We start from the raw sequence: 19264 nt of genomic DNA on the forward strand, positions 1-19264 counted from the left end.
TTGTGAACAAAATTTGAGAGAAATAAGCCTTTTGTGTGCATAGAAAAAGTCTTCGATCTTTTATTTCAACTCATGAAAAATGGGAGCAAAAACAAAAGTGTTGTGTTTATATATATATCGATAGAAGAAAATCTAGAAACTCTGTTTAACTCTCTAGGGCCTCTATAAACTGATATTGCACATACAGTACAAAAGCAATTTTCAGCATGTCCATGTGTCTAGCTTGAAGCAACATCAACATTTGAGTTACTTTTCAACACAGCATATATAATCATATCAAAATATATAGATGGAGCATATGTATATATGGATATTTATATAAACAATATGTAACATTCAGTCATTTATCATTCCATTTTGTTTTCTGCATTGTATACGTTTGTATTTGTATTTCATGCCAATAAAGATATTTTTGAATTGAATTGAATTGAATATGTTGTCATTGACATGTTGGGTTTAAAAAGCAGCACAAACATGTGTTAGTGGCACAAACTAGTAAGTGGCACATCCTTTTGAAGAGTAGATACATGAATAACCTCTCTCTCTCATTTTCTCTCCCCTTCTCTCTCTCCCTCTCTCTCACTCTCTCCCTCTCTCTCTCACTCTCTCTCCCTCTCTCTCTCTCTCTCTCTTTCTCTCTCTCTCTCTCTCCCTCTCTCTCCATCAGGTCGGAGGGATACAGAAAGGTCCCCTACCACTACTACGAGGCAGGCAGTCGGGATGAGTGCGCCGAGTACCTCCTTCATGAGAGCGCTCCCTACGGCGGGCACCGCTTCATCACTGAGAAGGCTGTGTTCGCCAAGTGGGCCAAGACTCATGCCATCAAGTTCTTCAACCCGCCCTGGCAGCTGTCGTGACCCCGGCTGGACCAATCCGGAAACGCCACATCATCATCCAGGGACTAGCCAAATCTCACACTCTCGGCGCGTTCCCCTCTTGTGGTCTGAACGCGTGCAAGTATTCATTTCTGCACAAATTCCACTCCATATCCATTCATTAACCATTTTTAGGTTGAGGGTTGCTTGTCCAGTCCTGATTGGTTAATGTCCGGGCTTGGAGGTGGAGCCAGGCAGTTCCTGATTTGACAATGGCCATTCAATCAGTCAAACTTGCCTGTTGAGTAACGGGCGACCTGGAAGGCAATGAGAAATCTCCAGCGTCTTGAATATTTTATTTTATTTCTTTTCTTGAATTGAGCACTGATGGAAGTGCACAGCGTTGTACTGGCTGCAAATTGACAAATCGATCCATTTGCTGCTCTGTGAGTCTAGCAAAGGAGGCCTTGAAGACTGACTATAGAAGGGAGAAAACATGAAGGAAAAACAACCGTCCGTCGAGTCGCAGTGACCTCACCGCCTCAGATGTCTGCCAGCGCTGTATATCGCAGAGGCTGAATTCAAACTCATTTTCGAGACTTTTTGCCGGAGAACAGCCCAGCCGCTGCACAGATAGTCACGTTGGCGTCTGACAGGCTCCCTCACTCTGTTTCCTGTGCGTGTCTGTCTCCTGTCAAGCTGTAATTAATCTATAATAAGTATCATTCAGGCCTTCATCTTTGACTGAGGGAGTTTTGCAGGCAGATGCTCTGTCAGTTTCAATTTGCTTTCCTCTGTCTATCAAACAAGCTTCAGCAAACAAGGTCATTTGAAAAGCTTGAGAAGCAAACAGAATTAATGCTTATATCAGAATTCAGTCAGACTCTTAATCCAAAGGGGGTTTTAGTCAGAGGTGTAAATCTGCTTTTTCCCACCAATTCCACTTTTCATCTTTACGCTATGTGTATGCAGACTCACCCAATTTGAGGATGTCAGCTTTTTCTTTTTTAACGCTGTGAAATGGAGTTGTAAGAGACACATTCTGGCATCGGCTTGATGTCCGGGACGCCCGGTCGTTAATTTATTCTATAGCACAGAGAGATAAGTTCCTAACACTCTTATTGTGTGCCATTGTTTGACAATGTGAGCATCACAGCACATAGAGCAATGTGCAATTAGAAACCCCATCCTTATGGACGGAGTTAAGTCATTTGTGACCCCGCAGAGGGAGAGATTTATGTGTGCAGTGAAACCGTTTGAAGTTAATTGCGTTCTATTATCATTTGTGCCTCCGATATACTCTGCAGTTCATTGTATAGAGACAGAGGACGATGCACGAGTTCCTCTCTCTCTCTCTCTCTCTCTCTCTCTCTCTCTCTCTCTCTCTCTCATTCTCTCTATCTCTCTCTCTCTCGCTCATCTTCTCATTCAGTGTTGTGCCTCTACGTATACAGTATCACTGCGCGAACACATCTTCCCATTTGTCTTTGGACGTGACACGCATGTCTCCAGGTTCGGGGCCGTTACATTTGAATGCAGCTCTTTCAGGACAATGTCGGTGAGGAATAATCAATGAAGCGCTGAAGTGTATTGGATCTGCGGACGGCCGAGACAGACTGGCTGTGTGAACTGTGACCGTGACTCCCCCCCCCCCGCCTCGCCCCCGCCCGCCAATCCCCATCCCCCCCCAGGCTGTGATTAGTCTCCTGGTCCGCAGCTCGGCCCAGAGGGGAGGAGTGGAGGGATTCAAAGACTTCTAATTCAGGCGACTTGATGCAGCGGGTTGCTGACTACTGTAACACACTGCAGCCGAGTATCTGAATCTCACTTCCACCACGGTGTTTTTTTGCTGTTTACTATCACTCACCACATAGCCGCTCCGTTTTAGGCTTTTTATCATGTTGTCAGCTGCATGTTTTTCGTTGCTAGCTCTCTTAACGCTATAATCCAGAGGCTGCCTTCACATCAGGAACGGAAAAAATCTGAGTTTTATCTCGTTGTGGCACAGATCTTACCCTCTCTCGGCTTTTTAAACAGAAATCGTTGCATAGCCATCAACTTAGTTTTAACTTGGGGGTTATTTGCCACTTGACCACACTGAAAACCATAATATTACTACTACTACCATTTAACACGTATGTGAACAGATTCATCAACAGATTCCACTTTTAAGACAACAAAGCATCCTGGGTCTGTCGTCATTTTGCACTAATTTTGCACTAAAATTTGTATTTCAAAATAAAACTAGGTTTCCCAAATAGGAACTATCTCTCCTCAATGGTATTCCTCTGCTATGTTTTTCATAAAAATGCTATTCAGTGAACCCACAGTCAGGTTATTTTCGTGGCCTCATTCAAATTAATGGGAAGGAAAAATCAGAACGCTACAAACTCGTCCAGCTGCATCTGATTTTGGCGAGTAGTTTATATTCTGGTTTTCATGGCGGTCAAGTGCCGAACAACCCCCACCAGTAGCTGTTTGTCCTGTTGTCACCTGCTCCCTCATTGTGAGTCAATCTGGACGATAAAAGCATCAGCAAAATGTAAAAATGTCCTGCTTTAGATTCGTCCCAGTGCAGCTGAATGGGTAGAGCATGGCAGTGACAGTGGCGGGGTCAGGGGTTCGATTCCCAGCGGGACGACGGACGCTGAAGAGGGACGCAGCCGGCGCTCACGCTGCTGTCAGGAGCCGTGGAGGACAGCGTCCACCACATGTGAGGGAGGGACATCATGGAATATGATTTTCCCTGTTTAGACAGCCATGAGAAGATGAGATCTGGGTCAGGAAGTGTTTGAAAATCATATGTTTTTTTTTCCAGTTCCTGTGGGAAAACAGCCTGAAGCTATGATTTCTTATAGCATGCATTTTATATGATTAATGTAGATCTTTTCATACATTTCTACTCAGCTCTTGATTGTGCAGTCATCTGGCAGCTGTGCACCAATCAGTTTTGCGGCTACCATCCATCCCCCATAATGATAAAGTACTTCACACCAGGGGAAGAAACAAACTTTTTCAGACGGCATTTTTTGCACCCTTGATCTTAGTTTTTAGGGGCATTGTGGTCAATTTTATTGAACTATGAAATAATATATTTGCATTGCTTATTGGCAAATACATTAATTGAATATAATATACATTTGTGCCACTAAGATTTGATTTAAATTCTTTACCCACTGCTGGAAACTGGCAGCAGGCCTTACAGAAAATCATGGTGCCGTTTTCCCTCTCTGTGTCCAGACTGTTCATCTTCCATCCCTCAATCGAGTTTTTTGCAATATTGGTTGTTATATTTTTTTGTTGATGCAGTGGTTTGTGTGCGGCGTTCACTCCTACTGCTGGCTGCATCGTGCCAATATTTTCCACTGCTTCAGGCTGCGTACTCGCTTGTTTTCTGATCAAAAACCGCTCCATTTTTCTCACCCAGAACACACTGGAAAGAATTGGCCAGTCATCGGCTCCCATGAATCACCTATGGTGGCCCTCGGGGGACAGTAGTCTCAACAAATTACTCAACAAATAAAATGTGAACAGGGTGAATTGCAAAAAAAGGCGCTCTTAATTATCAGGGCTTTTTTTGCCCCTTTGTTTTTAATTTCATGGGCATTTTGTGAACTTTAAAGGACATTTTTGACCCTTACTCCACAGCCTGAACTGATCCAGGACTTAAACCGGTCAAACCTTGGCTAATGTAGCGTTCTGAGCACTGCAGTATGAAGTATTTAGACCAGCAAAGTGGGTGTTACATCCAGATCCATACCACCGTCGGTCTTATCTTCCTCTCCTTTTCTCTTCCTCCCTCTCCTGACTGAAATGTAGCTGGTAATGATTTCATCCATCCTCAAACCTGAAGTAGAGTTTTCTCTTTACCTGTCCCACGCTGTACATATGCAAATGGCAAAAAAAAACAAACAGTAGCATAACTTGTGCGGCTTGGCAACACAAGTGTCAGTGGAATGGCTCCAATTGTATGCCGCTGTATAATGTTACGTTTAAAGCAAATTGAAGTTCACTTCTCTAACAACAGAGTGAGCCGCCGGGAAAAAAAAACAAAGTTGTGTTTAGAAGGTCTGGGTGTCGAGGCCAGTGGAACAAAGCTGTGAATTTCAATATCCTTCACCATTAAGACACTTGCATTATTTTGGCGCTTTTTCCGGCTGTGATCAGTAGAGGTAATTACTAATTATTTTTGATGTGAAAGATCAGATGCAAAAGAACTTGTCTGGTTTCCAGTTGAAATCCCTTCAGTTCAGTATGTAGCATTTTCCCCATTTCCCTCCAGACTGTTGTTCTCGTTGCCATTTTCTCAAACGACTCAAGTGCTTTCTTACGTTGAAAAAAGTGTTTTGTTTCCATGTCCATGTCTTAACTATTTTCTTTTTTTTTTTGTGTGGTAAAGCACTTTCCTTTTTCATTTTAAAGTCAAGTGTCCTTGTGAAGCATGTAACCATGAGCGTGGTTGAGGTTTATAGAATGTAATATAACACTGAGGTTGTTATTGTCACAGAAAAGTTGTTTTTGACAACAGCTAACCCACTCCTCTTTACCCACGGTAAAATAACATTCTCCAAATGCTGCATGGATCATTGCAGGATTGAATGACTCTTCTTAAATGTAAAATTTCTTAAAAAATAAGAGCAGTAATTACATGTAATGTTCTGTTGCTTGCTGTTCACTCTAAGCATTATGTAAAATTTGTTGTATTGTGAATGCTTTTATTTTTGGATGGATTCTGTCTTCTGTGTCTTTTGCTTTTCCTCTGGGGGGGATTAACGGAAATCTCAAACCCCTCATGTGATTTAATTCCTTCTTAAAACCAGAGTAAGCAGTATGAGAGCATATGAAACTCTGTCAATTGTGTTCATGCTATATGAATACAGCCCGAGCTCAGCTGACCTCTCAATTCTGGGATCTCATGAGATTTTTTAAAACATCAATGATGGAGCGGAGATGTGCTTTGTTCAGACAGTTCTCCGGAGTTCAGGTGGGCGTAAGAGGTTTTTATGTAACCTTTGCATACTAACAAGAGTATGAAATAGTAATGCCCACATGGTTCATGGCTTTTATGCCGGAGTAATGAATAAAGTATCAAGATAGAAAATTAAATGTGGGTCGGCGAGCTGAGCCTGTCTCATTTCATGCCCTGGTGCCGGACATGTTTTCAGCTCCAGCACTAACTTCAGATGCGGTCGGCCGGGGTTTATTTTAATCACGTAACACTTCACTCTCATTTAAAAAAAAATGAATCAGCCACACAGTTCCCAGGAGGATGCCAAGTATTGCCTTTTGTGGCATTTATCAAAGTGTTTCACTGCACAGGAAAAAAAGACTGTAAAGGAAAAGTGGGCTAGGCTAATGGTATTACTTCCCCTTCGCTTTAGTTAAATTAATTGTTAGTTTGAGATGTTCTCTGCCGGAGTTGACCACCATCAAAACAATTTCCCCGGCCCTGCAGTGGTGATTCAATTACGGGAGCAGAGTCACATCGTCAAAACACAAGCACAGTCCAGCTCCGGCTCAGTCAGTGAAGACTCTGCCAAATGCATCTTACTGCGTGGAAAACCGAGGTGTCAGGCCTCCACACAGTCAGTGTGACATACAGTAGTAGAGAGTTATTCAGGAGCCGTATCAAATCATCAGGCTCTTCAGTCATGTTTATGAATGCCGTCGACAGTACAATGACATGGCTGATGTATTAACTAATAACTAAATAGCTGCGAGCGTGCCTCCAACCTCCATTCATTTGTCATCAGTGTTGGGTGGAGTCGCAGAGACAGAGAGAGCAATGACAGTAATGGACATGATGTAATTTCCACAAGCTTACAACAATAGAGAAACTAATGAGCCATTGGCTAAATGGGAAAAAAAATTGTAAACTTTCCACTCTGTCTTACCTTGGAGAGGAAAAATCCTCCCATTTCACTTCCGTTACCTTGACTGTGTTAGACCTCAATTAGATTCTGTCTGCCCCCACTATTTACCGTATTTTTTATCATTTTTGTTTCGCCGGCAGCTGGAAAGCCGCAGCGTTTTCTGTTAGGTGCACAGCGCAACTGAGCAAGGTCAATGAGACAATTGGAATATTTTTGTTTCTGTGTTGGCAAATTTGTTCTTGCAGGACGTTTGACCTCCGAAACGTATTTTCAAGGGAATGTGCTCTCCAGGGCCAGATGGTGCTACAAGATGTAGTCTTCCCTCGCTCCCCCAGTTATCCCAAACTGGAGAGAGGAAGATGATGGTGCATGATGTTCAGAAGTGTTGTCTCTGCACTCTGAAAAGGGATGTGCCATTTTCAGCACACCTGTCTGAAACATATCTGTGTTACTTTTCAACAGGGGTGGAAAGAGTACTCAAAAAAGTAAAAGCAGCAATGCCATGATGGACAAATACTCCAGTAAAAGTAAAAGTTCTGCATTCAAAAGTTTACTTAAGTAAAAGTATAAGTAAAGTATTAGCAGTAAAATCTACTTAAGTATCAAAAGTAAAAAGAATGGTCCTTTTCAGAGTGTTAATTTATTGATGCATTAACCTATAATAAGTATTTTAATGTTGTAGGTCTAACTGCTCCGTATACTGAAAATGCAACATATTTTATGAGCCTATCATATGTTTTGCATTTAAAACCTTATTCTGCAAAGTAACTAGTAACTACAGCCGTCAGATAAATGCAGTGGAGTAAAAAGTACAATATTTCCCTCTGAAATGTAGTGGAGGAAAAGTATAAAGAATCACAAAATGCCTCCTGCCTGTTCTCTCATTTTAAATTGCTCTGGATAAATGTCAGCTAAATGTCTAAAATGTAGAAAAAAAGTCAATGTGGACACACAGATGTGTTGAAAGCATTACATCCCTTTAAAGAGTGTAGAAAAGCTGCTGTTTTCAAGGTGATCAGTTGCCATGTGAGTCTTCTCACTCTGCAGATTCTGTTTTCAAAGCCACTGAAAGAGAATAAATCATCTGAAAATGTTTTTTTTGCCAAACAATTACAGTTACTGAGCAAATGCTTCCGTGGTATTGTTTGTAAGTTTACATTTGCTGTGGTTGAGCATAAAGCGTTCTTCCTTGTGCTCATGTTTCACGCTTGTAGTTGGCAATGTGTGTGTGTGTGTGTGTGTGTGTGTGTGTGCTGCCTCTTTGTACTGTCTATGACTCATCCTCTTTCTCTGTAAAGTATATCATTGTCGAGATCATTTTCTAACCCATTGGCAATGATATCTGTAAAAGAAAAATCTCCATTTGCATCACATGACTTTTGTACACTCAATCTGAAAGTTGTTTTTAATAAACGATTGAATCTAATTATCTCTCTGACGTTTCATTCAGTCTCTGAAATGAACCCTGACAGACTCATCTAACCTCTCAGACGTGTTTTACTGTGCAGGTACAGTAACGACAATTTTAAAACATTGTTCCTTGACAGGTGCATCCAATTAGTTGGGTGTGTGTGTGGGACGCATCAAGTCAAAGCACATCATAACACATCGCCTACCTCCCAACGCTGAACTCCAGCTGCGTTCAAGATTACCGAGTTCCTGTGCGAGTTTGTTTGTGTTTTGCTTTTTGAATGTTTGCATCCCGAGTTGTGAGAGCCGCAGCCGCTCGTCTGCACGTTTTCATGAGCTCCTGTGGACGAAGTGACATCATGCTCCTTGGAGTCAGTCCTGTCCACTTAGCACGCCGCTTGTGTTTGTCGCCAGATCCTGCTAATTGGTATATTTCGCTGGTTTCAAAGTGGCCAGCCAGTCGAGAAATGGCTGGCCACTTGACAATATCTGGCAGGAGATGCAGAAACTAGTGAGAAAGGCAATGTGGGAAGTGGGAGTGATCAGTGAGCCATTTTTCTTTTCCGCACGCTAACTAATTATCTGTAACGTTTGTAAAGTGCATGAAAGATGGGGTGCTTGTATTGGGTTTTTCACTCCATACTGGCTTCCTGAAGGCTCTTTAACTATATCTCCCCGTAGTAGATCTGGTGCCTCATTAATGACTCGCACGCTGCAGACATTACTTTGATCGCCACGTTTTACACCCACCTCCCTAAAGAAATATGAGCGCTACACTAATTGCCTCATGTTTTTATTGATTACACCCACCTCCTCCGGTACTTGCTCATCCTCCCCATCTTTACTTTCTGTAAGCATATCGAGCCTGTCAGGAATCAGGAGCTTTCGAAGGATAAAGTGTACGGGCTGGCACTAAATGTCAACAATTTTTAGATTATCTGAAGCAACAGAAAACATTCAGCTGTGACCAATTGCAACCCCGGCAGTGACAAAACACATCTCTCCACTGTCATGAATAGTTATATTCGTTTTGGAGCCTGTGTTTGTGCTCCCTGGAAATTTCTTTACATTTTTAAAGCACTTCCTACAATTACACAAATAAGTGTTTTTGCATCAACCCCAGCCTGGATAGTATAATTTATTGTCACAGGCTAAATAATGCCTTGGTTAATGCCCTTGTTTACACCCTTCTCCTCCCATCTCCTTTCACCAACCTTGATATAATCATAGTTTACAACATCTTACATCTTCTGCGGGCCTGATGGTAATTGAATTGCTCTAAAAGTTCTTATCTCCTCACAGCCACCTTCGCCCATCTCAATCAATCACTTTCTTTGATGTCTATGTATGTGCCGCCAACTGCATTAGCCAGAGGTTTGTTTAATTCATTCACGCATTTTCAGCTTTTATGCTGATGACGCTCTGTTTTGAGTGACATCGGGCAGAAGTGATGGACTGCTCTGTCAGACACACTGCTGGGAGATGTCAGCTCCTTTCAAGGTTCAAGGGGATCAAGGGGGATCTCTCAATGGCTGGGAAGGTTTGCTGATCACAAATGTTCTTTCTCAGTAACTCATTCCCCGCGCCTAAATTTCTTCAGCCTGTCCAGGGAGTTGAACTTCATAAACCTGCTTCGCTCACCCTTAGGCCACAGCCACCTCACGTGAAATGAGAAAAGCGCTGCCTTCCCCTCGTCTGAGCGGTGATTTTATAGGTGGTGAGAGAAGCATTCACAGCACATTCACAGTCATGCCAGACAGCGGAAGACGTGAAGGATTTCATTGACTGTGCTCTCCAACTTGGTGAAATTTTGTTTCCATTGACAGCTTTATGAATCCCGACTATCTGGTGGAAATATGCTACCAACAAGCAGAGGAAAAATGCAGCACAGCCCCGCACTACTGTTGTTCTCCTGCCAAAGCTCTCATTATATGAGCAGAGTTATTTTTCCTGCCTTAGAAACTGAGCATGTATGGTGAGCAGTTTACTTGTCTGTCCAATCCTTTGAGGCGGCACTGATCTCTCTCGGGAATCTCCCACTACAGAGACAGAGGACTGTTCAAAAGCCTCGCCAAAAATTAGATCTGTGCAACCCAATCACATATCTTGCAAGACTACTTCCGCAAAAAAACTTGTGCAAAACAATGAAAGGATTCATGGTTCTTCCACAGTGGAGCTGTCTTTCTGTTTCGCTGTACCATGCAGCTGTCTGAAGATTGTTGACAAGCGGTGGTACATCTGTAGCTCTGATGGCGTTACAGATGTACGGGGTGGAGGGAGCTGGTTCAGAATCAGAACCACCATCTTACATAACACACAGTTTGGCTCAAAAATATGATATAAATTATTAAAAAAGTGACATCTATTCTCAACAGCATAAAATGAAAACAAACTAGTTTACCTTTTAAAGGATAGCAGAGGACTTAAAGCTGCACTAGGCAAGATTATTGTCAGCCAAAATCACTGAACACTGTGACAGAGAAGAGCGTCACATCCCCCTAATTTAAATACCATACATTTACCCTATTTGCCCTAATTAAATTGGCGGGTATGGTCACTGACGAGAAATCTTCTCCATGCACAGGAGGTGTCGAAATGAAGCTTCAGAACAAAATACATGGGGTGGCTCAACCAGTGGAGCGCATACCATTAAGGCTAAGTCCTAATCACAGTGGCATTGGTTCAAATCCGGCCTGTACCCTTTGCTGCATGTCATCCCCTCTCTCTGCCGAGTCTTTCCTCTCCACTGTGACTATCCAAAATAAAGCAGAAATGCCTAAAAAACAATCTTACCTTAATACAAAACCTTCTTGTAAAAAACAGGAAGCAAGTGCTCTGTGTGGAGAAAGCTGGACTCACCAACGATGGCTGAACCTATTTAGGTCTGAAGGGGTGCGTACCTTACTGACTTTCTAAATACAGTGCTCCCTTGGCTTTTGCACTCTCTGACAGCGTTACAAATGGTTCCAGACTGCCTGTTTTGCAATCCTTCACTCCTAACCTCGAATATCTCCTTCGTCACCCAGGTAGCCTGCCCAGGCTCCTGGCCCGCTCGCTTCCCCCCCTGAGAGTGAGCATGTGGGGGCAGACGAGTGTATCTCCCTCGGGGCCCGGACCATGAGACAGAGCATTTACATTAGCCTAGTGAAGCGGCAGCAGTGGCACGCTGCCAGCACTGTGGAGCGCAGAGCGTGCAGCCAGAGCATCTGGTGGGTTTGTGCTAACGTCAGGAGAGGCCGGGTCTTCAGACGGACTCACCGACACACAGGCGGCCAGGCAAACTGGCACGCAGTCAGATCACAAAGTCAGATAAACAATCATATTCAGGAAGTTAATTAGCCATTAGTCATTCAGCCAAACCATTTGTCAGCCAGAGAGGAAGACAGACTCTGGACTGGGCCATTCACAGCCGCTCACCCAGCCAGCTTGTCACTCAGTCAGTCATAACCAGAGAATGAAATTAGAGAGAGAGGGGATGGCTTCATTCATGGGAGTCTGGCCTCCAGCCTCTTGGCTTGGCGAGCTGGAGACCAGGTTGTCCTGTTCACAGGCAAATTGGAGTAGAGAGAAAGTCACTCAGCGTTGAAATTACCTTGGACACAAACTGTAATCTGCCTCCCAACCACAGACCATCAGGGGGAATTTTCTTTGGATTTGTGCATGACTTTCAATAAAGATTCAAATGGAGGGCAAACACTGAGAATGGGACTTCAGAGTGGCACTTTGAGAGCGGACTTAGGTGCACTAAATGTGCATTTCCATTAGTTTGAATGGAAGATGGACAACTTAATGGCAGTGCACATAAACCAGTGTTTTAGGAAGGGTTGCACTACACCTAGAATTAATACAATGAAGTGGAAGAACAATTTAGTCCTTCAGTATCCTTCCTGTATTTGGTTAAGCTCTATTACTGAAATAAGCAATAATACTAGTACTAATAAGCATTTAGCATCCCACAATGCCGCTCTGGCAGCAGAATGAGTCGACATACATTGCAGAGCAGCGCAGGAAAGGGAAAAGAATGTAGATGATATAGAGAAGCATAAAGCATCTACAGTATGTGCACCTCGAGCTGGTTGGTGGCGTCGGAGGAGAGGGGGGGATGTGGGGGGGGGTGCAAGCCAGTGATGCATCACCACAGGGCTGCTTTCCCATTTGGCAAAGTCGGAGTCTGGGAGTGCTTGTCTTGCCTCCAGCAGAGACACACAACAAAGCCAGGCATTCACAGAGCGCCGGGTCTCCCTCTGTACCCGTGGCCCAGTCACCCCTGAAACTAGATTCCCTCTTCCATCATGCCTGAGGGAACAATTTAATTAAAGGCCAACGCAGAGCATCGGACACCCATCACCCTATTCTTGACGCCTCTACAGTCAACAAATATGGAGAGCAAAGCCTCTAGCGGACGATGTCTTGGCCCCGCTAGAGTAACTGTAAACACACACAGCTGAACAGATTGTTGTGTAATGACTAGGAGGGATGTTAAATACTATAATTTACTGGGGAACTGGGCAGATTTGAACCTTGTTTCGGCATCTAGTTATTTTCATGAGAACGGCCTAATGATTGACATTATTAAATGGAATCCATTACTGAGAAATCCTATCTATTTTCTAATTTACCTGCAGTCCAAACTGAATGGGTTTCATTTTTTGTCCCATTTGGTAATACGATCCATTCATTCTCCCTAATGACCTGTCAGCTGCTATCACATGTTAACAATGCGTTTATCACACAAAGAACCAACCCCAAAATTCACAGAGAGATGGGAGAGAGACCACAGCTTCGATCCCCACAATAGCCGGCGTGTCAAATCCTTGTCAGAGTGTCCTTGAGCAAGGACCTGTGAAACACGCACAGGTATTTTTCAAGAGGGATGTGCGGAAGAGAAACTCCTAATTACATTTTGTGCCGTATAGTGTTTGAAGTGCCTTGTGAATGCCTCTCCCATCTCCCATCCACCTGTACGCACTGCTGGTCATTCACCCCACACAGGACACCCAGTGAGCCCGCATTAAAGCAGGCCTCCTCATCATTTGTCATTGGGCCCGGGGGTAATGAACAGGGTGAATTGGATGTACTCTCTAATTATGGAAAGGACAAAAAGCCAGTGAGATTCCCTCGTCAAGGTCCCCCTATAGCGGCACCACAGGGAGCTGAGTTCCCTCGTAAATCAGGAGGGGGATACTGATCTGCGGCGGATTAGAGAGAACATAAAAGGAGAAATATAGGCCCGTGTGGACCCTACACAATCAACCATGTAACGGCCAACGACAGGCAATAAGTAGGTGCCTGAGCCCCCTGCGTGTTATAGGCATCGTAAACACCTGCTGATCAGCAACCCGCCGCTTTCCGAGTGTTCAGCAGCCATCTTTCACCGCAGCCTTATCGCCAGCCCGGCCCTGGCATTCACACGCTGCTCTGTAAGTGCCGTAACCTCAACGTTATGAGGATCATTAACGCTGATCAACACGCGCCTGGGTGCTGCGGGTGTGAGCTTGCTTGTCTGGTGATTACACTTTAAATTTGTACCGGTGCACAAAGCTCTATGAGCCGGTGAGTATTTAGTCCTGAGCCACCCAAACAGCTAACCGGACCCTTTATAAGTACTGTTATTAATTAAATAAGTTAACTTTTAAAAAGTAAAAGTAAAAGTTCACTAAAATAGTACTGTGACGAAAATAATATGTCAATACAAGTTAGTTTTTAACAGTAGAGAGAGCTATTTTAAGAGAAATAATGTTGCACTCCTTGGGAGTTGCTGTCATTACTGAGTGAGAATTTTCTTCATAAAATAGTATTTACTTTGAGATTTGGTGCACCTTCCAAAATTAGCATATTACCGTTTTTTTGGGGCAGAGTCCTTGCAAGTATTTTGTTGGTTGACTATCAGCTCATAGTTCCTTTTTTAGCTCATACCAATAAAGCTACAGTATGAGATATGACTCACCAGTCTCGTGTCTAAAAATAAAACACATTGAAGTAAAAGTAGAGGTAAATAAACGTGACTCAAGCAGAAGTACATGCACAGACTTTTAAAAAAAGTGCCTGGGAAAGAAGCTTTACTCTAACTAGAGCGGCTGCAACTAGTGACTTTCCATTTCTGGCACAGTCAAGTCACCGGCCAAACTTACACTAGGGGGGAGATCCTTATATTTTACCATAGAGTCATGTATAATGTTCAAATACCCGCACAACAATATAGTAGAAGTAACAGAAGTAGTAGAATTTCTCAATTGAGCAGAGAGTGGAAATTTCCTTGCATTTAATTCCATTACTGGAACATGAACAGTGATATAATGTGCAGAATAAAGCACAAATCAAGATACGGCTCACACAGACAGAGCAGAATACATGAATAAAACACAGAATCAGACAGTAAATCTTGTGCTGTGCTGCTGGGAAGCTGTAGTACTGAGAGCATGTACAACTATACCTCATGTTCACATGAGCTCGCCAACCACAGACTCTGTAAATAATGGAAATAAAAAATGTGTGAATGTAGCCTTTGCTCCACTGTAGATAAAGAATTAGCAGTCTACTAACTCTGGGGAAATTAAAGTACAGATGTAGCTATTATTTACTGTATGCTTATTGAACTACAAGTACACTTGGGCTCCATCCCCGAGAGAAATTGTTCAGAAAAATCCAGCTATATGTTCTCCTTTCAGCCCTTGGAAGTTACAGAGAATGGTCTGGTTGAGAGACATTAGAGTTTTGTGTTTCAACATACTGTTTGGGGTCTGCTGTATAACATTCAAGCGAGAACTGACTGCAGCTTTAGTGCAAAAAAGACGCATGAAGGGGGACTTATGCAACGGTTGCCTCTGCTATCGCCTGCTTTTTGCCTATTTGCCGAATTGTCCCTGTTAAATAAAAAATAAAGTATAGTCTGTTTTCTCTCGCAGACACTCGGGGAGACACACGCCTGCCGTCCTTTCACTGCCCTTCAATAAGTGCGCACTTCAAAGACAGCCTTTGTTTGAAACTGCTTTTAGATGCGACGGTGTTATTGTCGAGCCTCTCTCTGCCTTATGGTGAGTTATCTCACATTATTCCCTGGTGACGCTGATGGTGACATTGATGTGGATTACTGCTTCTAGGAAGTCTCTTCTGCCTCTCCTTTGGGAGGACCCATGTTTTCATAAGCAGATTATACACACTCGCTCGCAGTGGGGGTGAAACATGCAGCAGCTCGTCTCAGGGTTTAATGCATTGTTATCTGCAGGCTGTGGCTAACTGCCCACAGTGTGGCAGGCAGCTTGGTGTGTGCAGGCTGCAGTGATACAGGTGATTACAGGAAATACATGGAGATTATGTGTGAGTCTACATACTCTTTAAAGTGGTATTCTGTTAGATTCTTGTTTTTTTTTAAATTATGTCTTCATCTTTGTTGCTAAGCGCTCATCACTGTGCTGTTTCTGCACTGCACTTCCCAGAGATCACCTGTCACCTTTTTTAAGATAAGTCGGAATTCAATATATCGCAATGCAAAAAAATGATATTAGCTCCATTTTATTCTGCTGCCGTAATCACAAATGAGACTGCCATCACAATTTCACAAGCTCTCCATCCAAATTATATTATTTACACATTGTAATGACATTTTTTAATAGTTGTTTACATTCTAGCAAGCCAATGCCATTGCTAGAAAAATTTGGAGCTCAGAAATAAACATAATTCTGCACAGTCAGACTTTGTTGTCATTGAACTTTTAGTTATCACATCGTATCGTGGTTTTATCGAATCATGAACCCCATATCGTGTATCGAATCGTATCTTGAGATAAACATATCGCCCCATCCCTAGTATTTTCCTTGGATTTTCTGATAATGAAGTTTGAGTTTCTGTAGATGGCTACAGCTCTCTCTTCTTCGTCTGTTCAGCCATGGTGGCTATTGCTGCTCACGCTAACTACCCAGTTCTTCTTCTGTGATCACGTTCAGAATGTTGAACAGTCCTGTGGAAATCCATCTCCAAAAATACAGTCCTTTTTTTCATCCTTTTCATCCTGGTAAAGGTGATCCACGCTTTTATATCATCTGGTTTAGACAGCTGTAATTCTCTTTACTCCTGTATCAGTCAGAATCCGCTCTGCTGTCTACAGTTAGTTCAGACTGCAGCAGCGAGGCTTCCAGCTAAATCTAAAAGACGTGACTATATTACGACAATTTTAGCCTCACTACACTGTTTGCCTGTAAATTTTTGCAAATCGATTTTTTTTTTTTTAGATCTGATTGATCACCTTCGAGGCTCGTGTTGGACTCGCACCCAGCTGCAGCTCTGACCTTTTAATCCCCTGTGAGGCAAATCGCAGCCTGAGATCCAACAGCCATGGAGACGAAGAGCGATCGGACCTCCTCAGCCAGGGCGCCGGTAGCTTCGGGCTGGCTTCATCAGCTTCTTCTTTTAAATCACTCCTAAAAAGTACTTTTATAAACTTGCTGATCGCTTTTCTCTCTTTTTCTCATTTACTGTTTATTACTGCTGTTGGTTGTTCTTATTGTTTTCCTTCTCTGCTGCTCTGCGAAGCGCTTTGTAACTTTGTTTTGAAAAGTGCTCCATAAATAAGGTTTATTATTAGTAGGCGTATTATTATTAGTTATCCCAAACAAACAGATGTTGCTGCTGCCAGAAATATAAAACGCATCACTTCCTGTGCACCAGAGGATTTTTTCCAGGAAAGACCTACCAGACACCGGACAGCAAAACTCACTAATCAAGAGATAGAGAGTGGCAAAATCGCACATTTATTTCTATGAAAATGTCACAGATTATGACTTTAATACATAGACATACAACACACTCACTCACACAGTGCATATTGGCATACACACACATGATTAGGCTACTATAAAATTGTCTTTCATCTTAGTGATATTCTGCCTCATACTTTTATGCGCTAGACGTCAAAGGATTACATAAGTGGGTTTCTGCTACTCTTGAGTCATCCGACCATAGATTTACATCATATATTTCTAAGTAGGAAATAACCATTAAACAAAACGTCCTTATCATCCTCCTGCAGGTAGTCGCTTTAATTAAACTGCGCCGCGCCGCCCGACTCTCCAGACCTTGAACTCGGACGGCTTTAGGACCCCGCAGAGGAGACAGCAGTCAACATCTGTCGCCTCGGTCTCCGCTGTATGAATTGCGCCTGGTTCCAGTCTGAAGACACACAGGCGGCAGGCACAGAGAAGCCCAGAGTGTGGACGGGCTGGAGTGGATCCGGGATGCGAACAGATGATGCTCGACCATGAGAGAAAGTGGAGCCACACGCACCGAGCCGCAGAAATAAGACCGCGCGCCGCAAAATGAAGACACCTATGGTAAAGGTTTAATATCATGTAGTAACCCGCAGGCAACTGTTTGTGTCCGCTTTAAATGAAGCGTTGTTCTCTGAAGTGCGCTCCAATCGCCGTAATGCTGCTGTGTGAACACTGTCGGATCAAAAGATTAGGATCTGAACAATAGACCTCCAGCTGTGCGCTCTGTCTGCCACTAAGCTCTGACATTTCTTATAGCAGCTACACACTACAGCATGGATCACAGCGCACTGGACAGTTTATTTTATTCTGAGGTTAATCCAGATCAATTAAGAAAAACTATTGCATTGAATTTTATTGCTCGGAAAATTTGTTGGCTGTGCTGTTTTAATGCACGTCGCCTAAATTTAGGCAGCTGTGAAATTGAATTTTTCATTTAAAAAAAAATAAAACAAGCCTATAATGTGTTCCTCGCGTCGCGCCGTGCCATGAAACCAATCAAAAAGTGTCACGGGCTGCTTATCCACCTGTAAGTTAATATGGATTTATAGGGAGGAGAAGCTCAGGCGGATCCACCTCTTAACTTGCAGAGTCAGGAAATCGATATAGGCTATAACTTTATAGTTTAAATTAATGGGCGTCCACGGGGTATGGCAAGGTGTGGCACGTGTCTTGCTTTAGTGAGTCCAGATTTGAAGTTGTAGTTTTGCGTTTTTAATCCCTACAAATCGAAAGTAAAATCCCCATATATATAAATAAAAAACTAATCAGGGGATCAATCTGGGACAATGTTGCCTGTATGCTTTGTGCGCATGCTTCTAATGATTTATCAGTAATAACTTGTCTCTCAACACTCATTGATCCACTTGTCCCCTGACATTTAGTCGATATGTGCAGGTTTTTGCAGGAAAGGATATGAATTGCAGGGACTTTTCCATACCTTGGGGTTGATTGACGCCCCTGTCTAAACTAACCTGACATGATGATGATGATGATGGTGATGATGATGCCGTATCCAGGCTACTTTGCGCTCTCATCTGCTCGAGCCTGGATAGGTGTAACCACTCCAATGCAAAAAAAGAAGGCTAATTTGTCAGCATCTGTGTGTGTCTTTGTGTCAGCGCCATGGGGTCGCCGTGTTTCTGGTCCTTCTCCTGTGCGCCAGCCTGTTACTTGTGTACAACGGCAGCTTCAACAGCGCTTCCAGGGACTCCAACGACACGCACATCCGCCAGCATGAGCAGCTGCGGCGGCCCACTGGAGCCCCCGTCAGGGTGGCCAAGCCTCACCCTCCGGTCCTCCAGGGCTACAGCGGCATCATCGACCATAAGGTAAACAGATGTGGCAGTGTGTGTGTGTCTCCCATAATGCAGCGGTGGGCGGATGAATGGCTTCAAAATGTGTGGCTAATGCGCTGCAAACCAGGCAGGCACCAAGCATTTGAGAGTGAAACCAGTTGCTGTTTTTGTTTTCGTTATAAACACATTACTGGACTGGGTCTGTTTTATTGCATTTTCTCTCTCAAGCACATGCACCCGTGCACACGTGTCACATGCACACGCACACACCTTCACACACGCATGCACACACACACACACACCTTTCCTTCTGTCTAATGACCAGCAGTCGTCTATCTGCTCGGCTCTTTAGAGAGAGTCTCTCTCCTGTCATTTATCACAATTTTCTCCAGCACAGTGTTGCGCCACACTCAATACCCACCTGTCGTTACTAATAATAGCTTAGGGTACAAATGAAATCCTTGGCTGCACTCTTAACGCTCTAATTGATAAGCCCAGGAGACCTGCAGCTAGGTGAACCCTGACATCACTGTAGGAGCGTATTGACTTCCATCTATTAACCAAGGCAGGAGAAAACAATCAATGGGAATACTGGGGAGCGGAGG

At 43.4% G+C, this 19264-nt stretch overlaps 2 protein-coding genes across 3 annotated transcripts in view; both read left to right on the plus strand.

Annotated features, from left to right (window-relative positions):
- The window catches only part of st6galnac3 (ST6 (alpha-N-acetyl-neuraminyl-2,3-beta-galactosyl-1,3)-N-acetylgalactosaminide alpha-2,6-sialyltransferase 3), a 31225-nt gene extending 30368 nt beyond the window's left edge, over window positions 1–857 (plus strand). For both annotated transcript variants that reach the window (XM_071526843.1, XM_071526844.1), the window contains one exon: window positions 668–857. In XM_071526843.1, the coding sequence (XP_071382944.1) occupies window positions 668–857 (190 nt within the window). The remainder of the gene's footprint in view (window positions 1–667) is intronic.
- Window positions 858–17386: 16529 nt separating this feature from the next.
- Window positions 17387–19264, plus strand: part of st6galnac5a (ST6 (alpha-N-acetyl-neuraminyl-2,3-beta-galactosyl-1,3)-N-acetylgalactosaminide alpha-2,6-sialyltransferase 5a) — a 32371-nt gene continuing 30493 nt past the window's right edge. The window contains exons 1-2 of the mRNA XM_071526842.1: window positions 17387–17424; window positions 18483–18692. Of these exons, the coding sequence (XP_071382943.1) occupies window positions 17410–17424; window positions 18483–18692 (225 nt within the window). The 5' untranslated portion in view covers window positions 17387–17409. The remainder of the gene's footprint in view (window positions 17425–18482; window positions 18693–19264) is intronic.

The sequence above is a fragment of the Centroberyx affinis genome, unplaced genomic scaffold (genome assembly GCF_046629955.1).
Source record: "Centroberyx affinis isolate AG114_WGS23_722 - 3 ecotype Tasmania unplaced genomic scaffold, CSIRO-AGI_Caff_v1 ptg001468l_1, whole genome shotgun sequence".
In the NCBI taxonomy this organism is placed as follows: domain Eukaryota; kingdom Metazoa; phylum Chordata; class Actinopteri; order Beryciformes; family Berycidae; genus Centroberyx; species Centroberyx affinis.